This window comes from Lissotriton helveticus, unplaced genomic scaffold (assembly GCF_964261635.1).
Source record: "Lissotriton helveticus unplaced genomic scaffold, aLisHel1.1 SCAFFOLD_392, whole genome shotgun sequence".
NCBI classification, from domain to species: domain Eukaryota; kingdom Metazoa; phylum Chordata; class Amphibia; order Caudata; family Salamandridae; genus Lissotriton; species Lissotriton helveticus.
In genome coordinates this window covers 220,273-233,764 of record NW_027611977.1, presented here as the reverse complement: position 1 = coordinate 233,764, position 13,492 = coordinate 220,273, and the positions used below count along the sequence as shown (strand labels likewise).

General features: G+C 42.5%; 1 protein-coding gene across 1 annotated transcript; it reads right to left on the bottom strand.

Moving 5' to 3' along the window:
• Positions 1-10,137: 10,137 nt before the first annotated feature.
• Positions 10,138-12,586, bottom strand: LOC144807484 (uncharacterized). The gene is given in 2 exon segments (XM_078673123.1): positions 10,138-10,470; positions 10,472-12,586. Coding segments are annotated over 2 exon segments (2,175 nt in total). The 5' UTR covers positions 12,494-12,586; the 3' UTR covers positions 10,138-10,317.
• Between the last annotated feature and the right edge of the window lie 906 nt (positions 12,587-13,492).

Here is a 13,492-nt window from a genome sequence, read left to right as displayed (position 1 = left end):
GTCCACTGGGACCCCATCTGGTCCTGGGGCTTTCCCATTCTTACTTGTTTCTAAAGCCACTAGTAAATCGGAAATGTCAAAATGCAGCGGGATTGGATATTCTACTGTTGGAAGTATGTTAATTGACCCGGCTATAGTTGAATTGTTTTTGAAAATGTTGGTGAAGTGGGCCACCCATGTTTCTTCATCTATAGCCACTTCGATCTTAGGGCTATTATTATCAGTGAGATAGGGAGATCTAACAGTTCGCCAAAAGGCCTCACTGTTTTTAGAAACAGCACTCGTGTGCAGGTCTTCCCAGAGTTTCTGTTTCAGTTCTTGAGTTCTCAGTTTACGTTCCCTTCCGTATTGACGCCTAAGGAGTTGGATCTGTCCCGCGTCTCTGGTTTTATTATGTAGGGCGGATTTTAATTTGGTAAGGGCTATGGTGCAACTATGATTGAACCAACCTTTCTTAATAGGGTTCTTAGATGTAGGTTTTGCGGTGAGTAATCCCTTGATTTTCTCTAATATTTGACTAAAATTGTTTAGGACTTCTTCGTGGTTTACCGATAAATCTAAACATTTAATTATATTGGTATATGCCACATCAACCAGTTTTTTTATAATTTCATTTGGATTAATTTTTCCCCATTTTAATGTGTAGCCATTGTGTTTGCCCAGATCTAGTTTATTCTGGGCAAGAGTTTTTGCTATTGCTGTATTTTGGGGCCTGTAATCAATTAAGTGGAGGTCCATCCTCAGCGCAAAATGGTCACTAAGTGAATTGGCGATCACCTGGAAAGCTCTAGCTATATGTAACAATCCAGGTGACAGGAAGATGTAATCAACTGTCGTTTGATGTCCCCTGCCCACATAGGTCGAATGGAGGGCATTTTGATCTGAACTTGAACTGTTGGCTATTACAAGATCCAAGTCAGAGAGCAGATTGTTCATAGCATTCCCCACCTTAGTGTGAGCAAAGTGTACTAATGGAGCATCAAATTCATCCACTATCCCGCAGCAGTTTGATTTAGCCTGTGGGCATGGATGGGCGTTAAAATCTCCTCCCCATAGAAGATGATTTGCCCCTTGTCCATCCTTCAACCGATAGAGTTGAATTAATCTCTCCTGAACATTACGTAAAAGAATCAGAAATTGGTCATCCTCTAAGTTATTATAGGAGTTGACCAAGAGGATAGACTCCTTATTCGTAAAGGAAAGAGAGAGAATTTGAAAATTTGGGTCGGAGCGGACATTGAACACTTTTAGGTGATTCAAGGTGTTTGCAATGTATGTTATTAGCCCTCCTTTCGGTCTCCCTATTGAGCTACGAACAGCTGGGATAAAATATGTTTTGTACCCCAAGAGAGGAAGCTCTGTTGTGGACCATGTCTCTTGGAGGCAAATTATTTTACATGGCTCTAAAAAATGCAAGGCCGTCCCATCCTCTATCTTTGGACGTAAACCCGCCACGTTCCAAAAGAGGATAGGTATAGGCAGTATGTCAACTTTTATTACTGCAGCTTCATTTGTTACCGGAGGTGTTCTTATTTTAGGAGTCGACTGAGGAATATTAGAGTTAATAGATTCAGTTTCCATTGGTGGTCAGTCGACCAATTCAAGGCCGCTAAATCTATTTCTCAACGGGATGCTATACCAAGGGTCCCAGCGGGGCGGTTCTCTATGAGTCGTCCTCAGCGTGTGTGGACCCCATTCTTCCCAACCTCCTCCCTGATAACGTGAACCCACTAAATGCCAAGAATTATCATAGTCACGATAACAAGGGCCCCCAAATTGTCTTGTGTTAGAGAATTCAAACTGACGAGGAGGTGGTGCAACCCAGGGAGGATCATAATTATGAAAAAGGCTGTTGGGTTGTCTTGAAGGGTAGAAAAAAGAGAGTGGTTTAATACCTATACCTCCGTTTGCACTCGTGTGGTCCCAAGAGCAGATATAATCTACTACTCGGGGATCTTCAAAAGTAATCACGATGCAATCTCCTGGGATCGTTTTTCTACCTTTTCCCACCCATGGGGTCCTACATACAGTCAGAATCCTTCCATGCCAAGTAGGATGAATGGGACGATTAGAATTTAGCCAGTGTTGAGCCTTGTTCTTCAAGGACCACATAGGTTCAGCCTTGTGGTCCACTACCTCAGGCACACCAGTCATTACCACTACGTAAGGTGAAGCGTCCGGTGGCAAGTCAACTGGAAATCTAATCTCGGCAGGTCCTCTGGGAGCGTCTCTGTTAGAAACTGGGACCGGGGAATTAGAGGCTACACTTTGAATCACAGGGTTTTTAGATGTAGCTTTATTTGATGCCACTGCCTTCAATACTGGTGTTGTTGTTGACAGGGCATTTCCCTGTGACAGAGTCGTGGCTGAATTGGTAGATGGGTTCACTGTGCTCTTACTGTTCGTTAAAGTAGATGTTACTGCTAGAGATACATTCTTTTGAGTAATTGCGGGTTTCGAGAGGGTGTTTGCAGGCTTAAGGGAGGGTTGTTTGTTGTGATTATTTCCCCCTGATTTTTGAGCCCCTGACGGTTGATTGTACTGTGGGAGCTTAACAAGCTTGGATAACGCTAACTTTGCTTCTACTGGTTGAAAGGAGAGTTTTAAAAGCTCAGCGATCTTATTTAGCAGCTGGGAATTGTTGCTATCTATTAATTCCTTACTGCAGGTTAGAAGAATAGGCGATTCCAGGTTAATAGGGGTAGGCGTGTCGTGATCGAGGTGATGGACCATCGCAGGAACTACTAACTGTTCTGCTCTAGGGGGTGGATTCTGTGGAGTACTAGGGGTATTATCGGTCGCATTAGGGATGGGATTTTTCGGATCGTTCTTTCTTTTCCTTATTGCGCCCTCCCTCCTCCCCCTTGCCTGCATTTTTTCATCTGATGTCATTTGTGGAAGGGTTTGGGGTAATAGGTCAGGTGTTCTTTCAAGATCTGAGCTTATCTGTGAGTCAGAAAGCTGGGAGGCCGACAAGTCCACATTGTTAGGCAGACTGCGCCTACCCTCACAAAGAACCCTCTGCCCTTCATTATTACCAGGGGCGGGGGTTCTAGCATCTGCCAAATTACCCATGGAAGATCTTTTAGCAAACGCCAAGTCCAAGGAAACCCTTTCCCTCATCAAAGAGATACTTTGGTCGATGAATGTGTTAGCCTTGGTGATAAAATCATCCATGGGACCTAACAGTTTACCCACACTACCAGGGGCCTTAGTTTAATTTCCTCTAGTTAGCACCATGTTTCCCAATAAGCAAAGAGAGGGGAGAAGGATCTAATATAAATATAGAGACAACAAAACGGAATACCACAGAGATAGCTAGAGCAATATCAATCGGGGAACGGAACGTACGTTTTATGAAATGTGACACATGTATCCATTACTTTTCAATAAAAATCCACTCTCATTGCCGCTTTCAACATTTGTCATCCGGTGCTGCCCCAATATAGGTCAGGACTCTGTTCAGTTTCAATGTCTATTTTTTTCAATAAAAATCCACTCTCATTGCCGCTTTCAACATTTGTCATCCGGTGCTGCCTCCAAAATAGGTCAGGACTCTGTTCAGTTTCAATGTCTATTTCGCCTCCTGCTCGGGGAGCGACGGTGGATCCCTCCGGGGATCACACCGGGGCTGAGGGTCACTGCAGGGATCCACTGGGGGCCTCACAATCTCAGGGGGCAAAGCCACGTCACGCTGCTTGAGAAACGTACTCTGGGCAATAGCTCGCTTAATCTTCCCGGCGCCCCCTGTGCCAGGACACCACTTCGGAGGTAGCTGTGCGCTTTACAAATAGTGATATTTCATTTCATGCCAAGCTAACACAGGGTTGAGCAGGGGTTATTTTAGGAGTGTAGCCCCCTTACTCTGACTAGAAGCAAGGGTCCCTATTTGGGGAAAGGTACAAGCCATTTCCCCCAGTTCTAAAACCCACATTTTCATCCACTAAGGTCCTTTTGGTCATTACCCACAACAGAGTGACTTCCATGATGGGAACCCTTCCTTTAAATAAACAACAAGAGGGAGTTTCACCAGTGTACGAATAAGAAGTGAACCTATACTCGTGAACCTTCTTCCTCATGGCTAACTTCCAACGTTCACCACAGGTAACAGCTTGCTGCAGAGTCTCTTTAACAACCTTGACAAACCTTTCCACCACACCATTGCTTTGTGGATGGTACAGGGACGTGTTCTTATGCTTGATCCTTCTGGAACTCAGAAACTCTTCCATGACTAAGGTTGTGAACTGAACACTATTGTCTGACATGAGTGTTAACTAGAAACACTTACGTTCAAATAACTCTTCTAGAAACTCAATCACTTCACCAGACTCTATGGATTGAACCACCTTGATATCAGGCCAATGGGAAAACATATCAATACACATGTTCAAATAACGTTCCAGAGTCTTTAACTTCACAGGTCCCAAAATATCCATAGAAATGTCCACCACGACCAGTAGCCTGTTCCCTAATAACCATGGGTTGCGTCCTGCACTTCAATATTGTGTCACAACGCACACATTCAGCACATTCACGCACCAACCTCTCTACATGTACATCTATGGCAGACCACCAATATCCTTACTTGATCCTTTCCTTTGTAATGGCAATGCCCATTTACTAGCTTATCCCTTACTCCAAGGGGTACAACCAACCTTCTATCACGCATCAGGGGACCACCGCCCCACTGCCAGATCCTCCCTAACTCGCCAAAAGCCTTAGAGAACCTCTTCACAGTCCTTCTCACACCAACCACCTATGACCATGGTCAGGACTTTCTACAAGTGTAAATCGATCATGTGATGTTCCCTCCACTCTCTTTCGGAAATCAACCCTTCACTAATCACACACATTAATTTCTTCTTCCAGTTCTTCACCTCTAAACCACTCAACATCATCTTTCGTTTCACACTCCTCACCCCGAGTCTTTACAGACAGTCTGCCAGAACTGAAGAGCCACAACCCACTTCCGTATCCCATGGGAGACAAAGTCAATGCCTTTCTTGGAGAAGACCTCCTTAAGAGGTTTGTGGTCAGTAAGAATTCTGAACCTTTTCCCCCACAAAACCTTTCTCAGCTTGTGCACCACCCAGAAAACACCCCAAGCTTCTTTCTCTACAACAGAACAGTTGTATTCAGCACCCCTCAAGGGCATAGAGAAGAAAAGAATCTTTTAACCTCCACATCAACCTTCTGCAAAAGAACTGCTCCTAACCCCTTCAAGCTAGCCTCAGTCATGAGATAAGATACCTTTGGGGTCAAAACTTCATAGACAAGGTGTTTCATTCAGATGTTTCTTAATGCACTCAAACTCTTCCTCACAGCACTTGGACCAAACAAATGTACTTCCCTTCTAGAGGAGAGACCTCAAACAAGAGCTTTTCCCTCCAAAGTTCAGAACGAACTTGTGATCAAATTCAGCTATGCCCAGAAACTTTACAAACTCTCCTTTGTTCAAAGAGGTGCACAAATTACAAAGGGTGTTTAGCAATGAGTCTTTGGGTTTGATGCCTGCAGCGGACACAAAATACCCTAAGTACTCTCTTTCTTTGACACCAAATTCGCACTTGTCAGCCCAAATGGTGGGGTCAGCTTCACATAACTTCTTTAATACTGACCTCAGCCTCCCATTATGCTCCTCAAAATCCACACCAAAGATGAGCACATCATCTGGGTACACCTTGACATCCTGAAGGGCTCCAAGAATGCCCTTCATTGCCCTCTGAAAAAACTGAGGCTGCAGAAGTCAGTCTAAAAGTCATTCTTGGAAATCTAAAGGTACCAAAGGGTGTTACACAAGAGGTGAGGTCCTGGGAAGAGGAGTGAATATTCTGAATGTTCTGAAGAGGAGTGAAGGCTGGCCTGGTGATAGGCAGAGGTCAGGTTCAAGGAAGAAAAATGCCTTGCTTTGTTGAGCTCCCTCGAGCTGACACAGAACCTGGCCTCCCCATTGCTTTGCGGGCCATAACAACAGGAGAGACCCACTCTGTTGCTTCAACTTCTTGAATGATGCTCCCCCTTACTTACATAGGTGTATGACTGACTTTAACTGTTTTTGGAACAGGTTTAGATTTGACCTTTATCAAATGTACATAGTTTTTGAGACAAACCAGTTCACTAGCAAAGACTTCAGGGAATTCCTTGATCAAGTCTCGATTAGCATTACTAACAACCCTAACTGGTGGTAATTCTTTTAGGCAGACAGATCTCATTGGGATCAAGACAGATATGTAGATCACGTTGATGGGACCAACTTATGAGCGACTCCCCTTTCATCAAGACATAGATTTTACCAGGGATGACTCTCCCTTTGTAGTCAAACGTGCCCCAGAAATAACCCAGCAGCTCAATAGTCACCCCACCTTAACTTATTGGTCTAATGTCTGGCTTCAACAGGGTGACTTTGCCCAGCAGATTACGCTCATAACATGTTTTTGGGACTAGAGTTATCTTGGCCCCAGAGTTGAAGAGCATGCTCACTGGAGCATCATTGGTCAAAACTAGCTCCTGAGGGCCATCACTAGCATTTCCTGTGACTGGGAGAGTATTGATTCCTTCCAAATCTTCTTAATAAAGATCAACTTTCCTAATTTTTTATGCTTGTTGCTCGTTCTGCAGCTCTTTGAGACGTGAACTTTTCTCTCACAAGTTTTGCACACGGCCTTCCAGCCTGGGCAGTCTTTAACCTGTTGACTGCAGCGTGAATTTTGCCGCGGTGCAGCTATATTAATGAGTGGGCGCGGTTCGGATGGCCCCCGGCCATCCTCCGCACATTCCCACTGTGACGTCGGATGGCCGGGGCCGTCTGATGCACGCAACAGGTTAAAGTTGGCCATAGGGCTAGAGTTGTCACACCTGAAGCACTTCCTCTGAAAATTCTTTGTGTTAAAGAGCTTTGAAGTGGTGCTAAATTTGGGTTCAACTAATCTATCCACCAGCACCTTGACATTAATATTCTCCTTTTTATCACCTGAACTGTCTTTGTGCATAATATCAACACACCCTTTTGAATGCTCGTGACTTTTGGTTATGGTCAGCACTTCTTGAAGTGATGGCGTGTATTTTTGCCACAGGGCGTCTCTCGTTTTGTCGAGGGCGCATTCCAACATGAACTGAGTTTTTAACCGCTCCACTAAAGCTGCACCAAAATTGCACGTGGAAGCCAATTTGCGCAAGGTAGTCATGTACTGTTCGACCTACTCAACCTGGCTTTGCATCCTTTTCCCAAAGTAATATCGTTCAAGGACAGTACTCACTTTGGGGAGGTGGTGCAAGTCCAACTTTTTGAAGCAGATCTCATATTCATCAAGAGTTGCAGAGTCATTATCAGAGAGTTCTGGAAGGTGTTCAAAGAATTCTTGTCCCTCAGAGCCCAAACAATGCATTAACAATGGGGCTCTCCTCTCTGTGCTTAAGGAAGTGCCACAGACACGAGCATAATGTGTGAAAACGTTCTTTCACTTCAGCCATGAGAGAGGAGGAACTCCTGGAGATGTCAAAAAGAAGAGGGGCAGTGACATTTTGCGTTATGTATGTACTATGTTTTGACCTAGTTACTACTTAAGGGTGAACTTCAGTGATCTGCTTACAGTGTGCAATATCCACAAGCCTTATAAGCTGTACACATCAGCGAAACTGCGTGAAACTTCAGCAATTAAAATTTAGGCGAATGAGCGCAATCTCAGAAACTTTATTTGCTATGCGTATCAGTGGAACCATCAGCCCGATTACTGATGGCACATATTTATATAGTGAGGAGTCACTTTAGTCTGGTGCTCAATTACATGTGTAGACGTGAGTCTGGTGATGCCTGATAACTGAAAGGCACATATTTGTTTACATACAATTTCATATATGTCTGATTTATTATTCCTCTTACAGCGCCTTCTACCTTGAGAAGGCCCGTCGTAGACCAGTGTGTGGACAAAATCCATGCCGACAAATCAAGGACAAATGGATTGGGACATGGTCTAGGGACACTAACAACAAATCCTACATCAAACCTCACGTTTAACTGATGGAGAGCTATGAGCGACCTGAAGCGTAGTACTGAGAAAAAGTAACCAGGAGAATTGCTGCAAATTAAAGTAAATTTAAAAAAAACGAATAAAGAACTACATAACCACAGCTGTGTGACCTGGAAGCCGATTGTTTCTCAATAAAGCTCTTCTTTGCGATTACCTTACAGTGCTCACATTATCATCCACGCTAGAAGAGATGGGAACCTGGGGTGTTTGGTCACAGAAGCTCATTTACATACAAACGGGGGTGACAGCCTGTTCACAACGCACAGCAGAGCTTGTTTACGTAAAGTGCTAGTACACAGAACAGGGTAAAGTCTTGTGTCTCTTTTTTTCATTTTCTTTAATATATCCTGCACCTCGCTCTCTTCTTCTCTTTCTCTCACTTCAATTCATTATAAATTACTCAAAGTCACTATTGCTTAGTCAGCATGGCACAAGTCTGGGGTAGCCACAGTTTGAAGGGGCCCCCCTACTATTATCTAGAAACGGGACTTAGTTCCACCTAGACCCTTAGCCTGCAACTGGTAATTGTTACTTTGTGCCCCAGTACTGCAGACACAGGCCTCTGAGTGTTTGTTTGTGTGAGTGGTGTAAGAGAGGAACAGAGAACTTGACAAAATTAGCCCTTCTATTGTTTAATACATTGTAAATGTGAAACAGTTTGGGGCTTGGGGGCTGGATAAAGAATAATGTCAGGAAACAAACGCAAATTAAAAGCACATTTTATTTATTCACTGAAAACTGTTTAAAATTTTTATTTCCAAGTTCCACATATCTGTTTAAAAATATTTACACTTTCAGTCAATTCCGAGTTTAGTTACAAACTGATAGTGGGAAAAACACATGATGAATAAAAACTGAAACCAAATCTTATTTTTATATTATTTTATGTTTCTTGTTTTTTGTTTTTAAAACATGCCGTCAACCTTTCACATGAAAATTATTATGAGGGCCTGACATCACTTCTTGTGACATCACTACATGTGATGTCATTGTGATTTGCATATGATAATGGGCTCCCTCACTATTTTCCTTACTTGTTCCCTGTTTATTTGCATGACATTGGTCTATAGGTATTAAAAATAAATCTATAAATTCACAGGTATTCACCCTGTTTCTCTGGTGATGTCACACATTGACATGTATTCGGCTGCTTCTTCTATTTTTAGGTGAATACATATTACCTGCCGTTCCCCCTCCTTCCTTTACTCTTTCTTTTTCTCCCCCTTTCTTTGTCTCTCTCGCTCTCTTTATCTCTCACCCTCTCTATCTTCCACACACTCCTGTTAGCGTTAGCTTCATGAATGTCACTGCCACTTCTGGCATTCATACGACAAATCCTTCAGAACATTTGAGACCAAGGGACAATCAGTGTGAAAGACAAGTTGCTGGGAGTGCAACTGATTGTCCAGTCACATATATACTTTTGATGTGGGATTTCGCTATTTCACCACATTCTCCAAACAGAGTCGACTGCTTACAATGGCTCAATTCTGGTAAAAAGTAGAGTTTGGCAAGTTACAAAATGAATAGGGTGAGCCATGTCGGTGAGGAGCCACGGGTCACACTTAGTTATAAGGCCCGAGGCACGAGCTGATCCATCAACCGATAACAGAGTGTAAAAGATGCAGCAAACATTACTTAAAAACAAGGTATATGCTCTTTTATATCTCAAAGCAGGTTATTTCTTGAACACCTGTGCTTCACTTTAGTTCATTATATATGCTGCTGTGGCATTTGTTAATAGTAATATCTACATTTTACCAATGAAGTTTCCCATCTCCAGAGCCCTGACAACATGTCCACTCTGGGTGTGTTTGGTTTATAGGTGTTATCACTAATCCGACAAGTTAGCTGAAAATATCGTTGTTAGTCCCAGTATTGTTCAGTGTTGCTTTTACAGATGTGTGGTCAGGTGCGATTGAATGTTTTTCTTTGTATCTCTTCTTCACCAAATAAAAATTAACAATTTTTCTTTTCTTTTAGTCCACATTGTGCTAGCCTCCCACTGTGTATCCTGGTACATCATGCTGCTTTGCTATGTGTACGGAAGTGAATAATCACTGAAAACAAACACATTTATAATTCTCTAAATACTGTTATCTGTTTTCCTTCTTTACTGCTAGTCCGGTCTTCTATCACCTGGCATTTCAATGTCCCACATAATTTGAATTGAATCTTTTTCCGTAATTCATTCCTCTCACAGTAACTGCACTGTTCTGCTCTTGTCTATGTCCTCAGATGGGTCAGTATTATTTTTGATGTTCTTAAGTTCTTTGCGGAGTCTCTGTGTTCACTGATGTGTTTGGAGGTTTGATAAGTGACTAAAGCTCTTCCCACATTCACTGCCGCAGAATAGTTTTTCCCCCGTGTGTGTTCGCTGATGACTTTGAAGGTGTGATAACTGACTAAAGCACTTTGCACATTCACAGCACTTGAATGTTTTTTTCTCCTGTGTGTGTTCGCTGATGAATCCTTAATGCTGAAGAGCAGCGAAAACTACTGTTACATTCACTACAATTATAGGGTTTTTCCCCTGTGTGTGTTCGCAGATGTGTTTGGAGGTTTGATAAGTGACTAAAGCTCTTCCCACATTCACTGCAGTTGAATGGTTTTTCCCCTGTGTGTGTTCGCTGATGAATCCTTAATGCTGAAGAGCCGCAAAAACTACTGTTACATTCACTACAATTATAGGGTTTTTCCCCTGTGTGTGTTCGCTGATGTGTTTGGAGGTTTGATAATTGACTAAAGCTCTTTAGACATTCATTGCACTTGAATGGTTTTTCTTCTGTGTGAGTTCGCTGATGATACCTTAATGCTGAAGAGCTGCAAAAACTACTGTCACATTCACTACAATGATAGGGTTTTTCCCCTGTGTGTGTTCGCTGATGTATTTGGAGGTTTGATAATTGACTAAAGCTCTTTAGACATTCATTGCACTTGAATGGTTTTTCTTCTGTGTGAGTTCGCTGATGATACCATAATGCTGAAGAGCTGCGAAAACTACTGTCACATTCACTACAATTATAGGGTTTTTCCCCTGTGTGTGTTCGCTGATGTGTTTGGAGGTTTGATAATTGACTAAAGCTCTTTAGACATTCATTGCACTTGAATGGTTTTTCTTCTGTGTGAGTTCGCTGATGATACCTTAATGCTGAAGAGCTGCGAAAACTACTGTCACATTCACTACAATGATAGGGTTTTTCCCCTGTGTGTGTTCGCTGATGTGTTTGGAGGTTTGATAATTGACTAAAGCTCTTGACACATTCATTGCACTTGAATGGTTTTTCTCCTGTGTGAGTTCGCTGATGAATCCTTAATGCTGAAGAGCCGCAAAAAGTACTGTTACATTCACTACAATGATAGGATTTTTCCCCTGTGTGTGTTCGCTGATGTGTTTGGAGGTTTGATAAGTGACTAAAGCTCTTCCCACATTCACTGCAGTTGAATGGTTTTTCCCCTGTGTGTGTTCGTAGATGACTTTGTAGCACTGATAATTTACTAAAGCTCTTTAGACATTCATTGCACTTGAATGGTTGTTCTCCTGTGTGAGTTCGCTGATGGTACCTTAATGCTGAAGAGCTGCGAAAACTATTGTCACATTCACTACAATGATAGGGCTTTTCCCCTGTGTGTGTTTGCTGATGACTTTGTAGATGTGATAATCGGCTAAAGTTCTTTAGACATTCATTGCACTTGAATGGTTTTTCTCCGGTGTGAGTTCGCTGATGAATCTTTAATGCTGAAGAGCTGCGAAAACTACTGTCACATTCACTACAATGATAGGGTTTTTCCCCTGTGTGTGTTCGCTGATGTGTTTGGAGGTTTGATAAGTGACGAAAGCTCTTTCCACATTCACTGCAGTTGAATGGTTTTTCCCCTGTGTGTGTTCGCTGATGTGTTTGGAGGTTTGATAAGTGAGGAAAGCTCTTCCCACATTCACTGCAGTTGAATGGTTTTTCCCCTGTGTGTGTTCGTAAATGACTTTGTAGCACTGATAATTGACTAAAGCTCTTTAGACATTCATTGCACTTGAATGGTTTTTCTACTGTGTGAGTTCGCTCATGACACCTTAATGCTGAAGAGACGTGAAAACTACTGTCACATTCACTACAATGATAGGGTTTTTCCCCCTTGTGTGTTCGCTGATGACTTTTTAGGTCTGATAACCGACTAAAGCACTTTGCACATTCACTGCACTTGAATGGTTTTTTCCCTGTGTGTGTTCGCTGATGACTTCGTAGCACTGATAATCGACTAAAGCTATTTAGACATGCATTGCACTTGAATGGTTTTTCTCCTGTGTGAGTTAGCTGATGATACCTTATTTCTGAAGAGTCACTAAAACTACGGTCACATTCACTACAATGATAGGGTTTTTCCCCCGTGTGTGTTCGCTGATGACTTCGTAGCTTTGATAATCGACTAAAGCTCTTCACACATTCACTGCATTTAAATGAATTTTCCATTGTGTGTGTTTGATTATGTCTTTGAAGGTGTGATAACTGACTAAAGCACTTTGCACATTCACTGCACTTGAATGGCTTTTCCCCCGTGTGTGTACGCTGATGTATCTGTAGGGTTGATAACTGACTAAAGCACTTAACACATTCAATGCACTTGAATTGTTTTTGTCCTGTGTACATGTGCTGAGGAAGCTTGATTAGTGATGACAAACTAAAGCTCTCGCTGCATGTGTATGATTCTTCTTTCTTGGTTAGTCTCTGTGGGTCGGGTATATATTTGTCTACATCCCATGACTGCATTTCCTGATGGGCCGACATCGCTGATCAAGCACTGGTGTTTTTCTCACACACTTTATATGTGTGCAGTATTTAGCACGTTTGATTTCTGTTTTAACAATAAAATGCAATACCCACCAAATATTTGCCACACTCCTAATATGTATTAGGTGTCTTTGTAGGTGATTGTGCCTTTAGATTGGATTATGGCTATGCACGCTTGCGGATAAAGATGTATCTTCCTTCTGGCCGGTGCAAATTAGGACAGTCTGTTGTATTGTAGATAGAAGAACTCGTCTTTCCTTTACCAGTCAGTTGTCTGGTTCCGCTCTGTTGTGCTCTTCTCTGGTTACTGTGGTTTGGCCAGAAAGAGTTTACAATTCACCTAGAGCACGGAATGATGGCTTGTCTTCATTTTACAAAATAGAGCACTGCGGTAATCACATCATACCGATACATTGATCAAAGTTAGTATTTGACACTTGTTTATACAGGAGGTGGTTTGTTATTGTTGTTGCCTTGATTTTCCTAAGGTCATTTCTTCGTCTTGTGGCATGGAGGTGCACAGCTCAGCCTCTTGCAATCACTGAACTGCCCTTGATGCTTCACCCAGGATCTGTCAGTTTGTGTGCAGGTTCCTCTGTCGCCGACTGCGCTGATGTTTTCCTGAATACTGTAGCTCAATATTTGTGCTATTATTGAAGATTTACAGCATTCGCTTCATTA